The sequence below is a fragment of the Bison bison genome, unplaced genomic scaffold (assembly GCF_000754665.1).
Source record: "Bison bison bison isolate TAMUID 2011002044 unplaced genomic scaffold, Bison_UMD1.0 scf7180017864043, whole genome shotgun sequence".
NCBI lineage: Eukaryota > Metazoa > Chordata > Mammalia > Artiodactyla > Bovidae > Bison > Bison bison.
The window spans coordinates 1,991,388-1,994,172 of NW_011494615.1; the positions used below are offsets into that span (position 1 = coordinate 1,991,388).

A 2,785-nucleotide genomic window follows, 5' to 3' on the forward strand; every position below is an offset into this window, starting at 1 on the left:
AGCAGAAATTATATAAGGGATCCTGGTGGGCTGCCGTCTATGGGGTCACACAGAGTCAGACACGACTGAAGCAACTTAGCAGCAGCAGCAGCAGCAAGCTCTGTTGGCAACCACTCTTACTCTCTGTAGTGGCACTGGCAACATTCCACATGGATCCCCACGGATCCCTTATATAATTTCTGCTCACTGCCCTCCCCACTCCCAAGCTGGGGTGTGCTTTTGGTTCTAATAACCCAAACCTCTGCAGAAGACTACCTTTGAGCTACTGTAGACACTTTGAAAGTGAAAGTGTTTGTCACTCAGTTGTGTCCTACTCTTTGGGACCCTTTGGACCGTAGCCCGCCAGGCTCCGCTGTCCATGGGATTCTCCAGGCAAGAGTACTGGAGTGGGTTGCCATGCCCTCCTCCAGGGGATCTTCCTTACTCAGGGATTGAACCTGGGTCTCCCGCATTGCAGGAAGATTCTTCACTGTCCGAGTCACCAGGGAAGCAGACACTTTGCCTGCATGCAGAGAGACTGAGGTGCCTGCTGGCTGTAGGAAGGGCTGGTTTCTTTGCCTCAGGTCAGGACAACTCTGAGATGCAACTCACACTCCCGGGAGTTGCCTGCAGCTTTGGGCTTACTCTCTAAGGTCATAGCTTTGCTTGACTTCTTCCCTCTCCCTAATCCCTTATAAATAAGTCTTCCCTGGGAGCACTTCCCTAATAAATCAGTTGCATAGGAATCCTCATCTTGGAGTCTGCTTCCGGGGAACCCAGTCTAAGACCCTTCTGAGAATATACATGCTACAGCAGTGGTGTTTGTGTCCTCGGCCTCTGTGATGAGTTACATCATCAGCTCCTCCTTCACACATGTGTGCCCTAAGCAGAGCACATCCACATTGTCTTACATTTTCCTCCAGGGAAGTCAGCTGCTCATCCAGTCTCGCTTGGTCTGTCCCAAGAGGAAATGTCCCCTTCTCTCTGTCAGGAGGGACAGGCGGAAACTCCCAGGGCCCTGCAGACTCAGCGATCAACTCCTCCGTGGCATTGATGACTTTCAGGACTTCTGTGGAGATGTTGCAGAGAGAAACAGCAGAATACTTCTGTTTGGTCCAATAACAGAAGGGGACAGAAGACAAGAACAACATTAACAATGACATGGAAATTCTACATCATCATGGTGCTCATCATGAGACTGATTCTGTCATAACACACACAAACATCAATGTGCTGAAGGAATAAGAATCTCTAAAATATCTATCCAGTCTGAGGGGACTGAGAGGAGGCCTGATGTGACTTGGCTGAGCTACTGTGGCTCACAGCGAATTATTTCAGATTCTTAGGGAGAGAAGAAGGGGAGCCCAGGGGGAAGTTACTAGGTCCTTTGCCCACTGCTGACAGTTTCATATTCATCACCTCGTTTTCTGGATAATATTCTTTCCTCAGCAGACCTGCAGTCACAGACTCTGTCAAACTACATTCATGATGTAGTCCAATGGGTCGCTTTCTGGATGGGGAGTGAGGAGGCCTGGGCTCTAGATCTGGCTGTAATTTCATCCAGACATGGGACCTTGGTCAGGCTACTTCCCATTTCTAGAACTCAGTTCTGTCATCTGTTCATTGAGAGGATCGGAAAGAGTTTCTCTGCAGCCACTTGGTAGCCACTGTGTTGTTAGCTCACTCACATCCATTCTCAAGCCCATTCCTCCTTGCCTTCCTTCACCACTGAGGCTGAACAAGAAACACACTCCATTTCCCAGCCTTCCCTGCAGCCAGGGGCAGTCATATGACATGGTTCTGCCCAGTGAGCCTGCAGGGGAAGCCCATTGGGGTTTCTAGCAAAGCTTTTGTTTTCCTAATCAGGTGAACAGATGCAGATGCTCTCCTGCCCCTGCCTTGATCATAGGTGTGCAGTTAGGAAGTCAACATGAGTGAGGATGATATGAAAATGCTGAGTCAGGTGGATCAAAAAGACTGAAAGAGCCTGGCCCACATAGACCCTGGATCAGCTGTACTGCTGCAACTCTCCCTGCCTCTGAAAATGCATGAGAAAAATAACTCCCTGCCTGTGGGAACCCTTGTGGGCCAGATTTTCCATTATTTATGGTTGAACACATTTCTGACCGACACAATTCACTTCCAGTTTTTGTATTCGTGACTCAAAGTTATAATCAGTCCAGATCTGGGCCAAGGTCTTTGATGGAGTGGACGTGCTTCAGCCACAAAGAATCATCTGCATCTTTGAGTTCATCTGAACATATAGCACCAAGAAATAAGAAGGAGATCAATGTTGCTTGGCAGTAATGGTGTCCATCTATAATCTATTTTACTTAGCCCATCACAGGGTTTGAAAACTGGAAATTCAAACACTGCCATTTCCAGGAAAGCCTGGAATTTTAATGCCTTTGGTACCTCTCAAGGTATCTATCTGATTCATATCAGATCAGATAAGTTGCTCAGTCGTGTCCGACTCTTTGCGACCCCATGAATCGCAGCACACCAGGCCTCCCTGTCCATCACCAACTCCCGGAGTTCACTGAGACTCACGTCTATCGAGTCAGTGATGCCATCCAGCCATCTCATCCTCCGTTGTCCCCTTCTCCTCCTGCCCACAATCCCCCAGCATCAGAGTCTTTTCCAATGAGTCAACTCTTTGTATGAGGTGGCCAAAGTACTGGAGTTTCAGCTTTAGCATCAGTCCTTCCAAAGAAATCCCAGGGCTGGTCTCCTTCAGAATGGACAGGTTGGATCTCCTTGCAGTCCAAGGGACTCTCAAGAGTCTTCTCCAACACCACAGTTCAAA

General features: G+C 48.5%; 1 protein-coding gene across 2 annotated transcripts in view; it reads right to left on the reverse strand.

Annotated features, from left to right (window-relative positions):
- MYRIP (myosin VIIA and Rab interacting protein) overlaps positions 1 to 2,785 on the reverse strand; it is a 226,972-nt gene that overhangs the window by 17,941 nt on the left and 206,246 nt on the right. For both annotated transcript variants that reach the window (XM_010835475.1, XM_010835476.1), the window contains exon 12: positions 891 to 1,085. In XM_010835475.1, the coding sequence (XP_010833777.1) occupies positions 891 to 1,085 (195 nt within the window). The remainder of the gene's footprint in view (positions 1 to 890; positions 1,086 to 2,785) is intronic.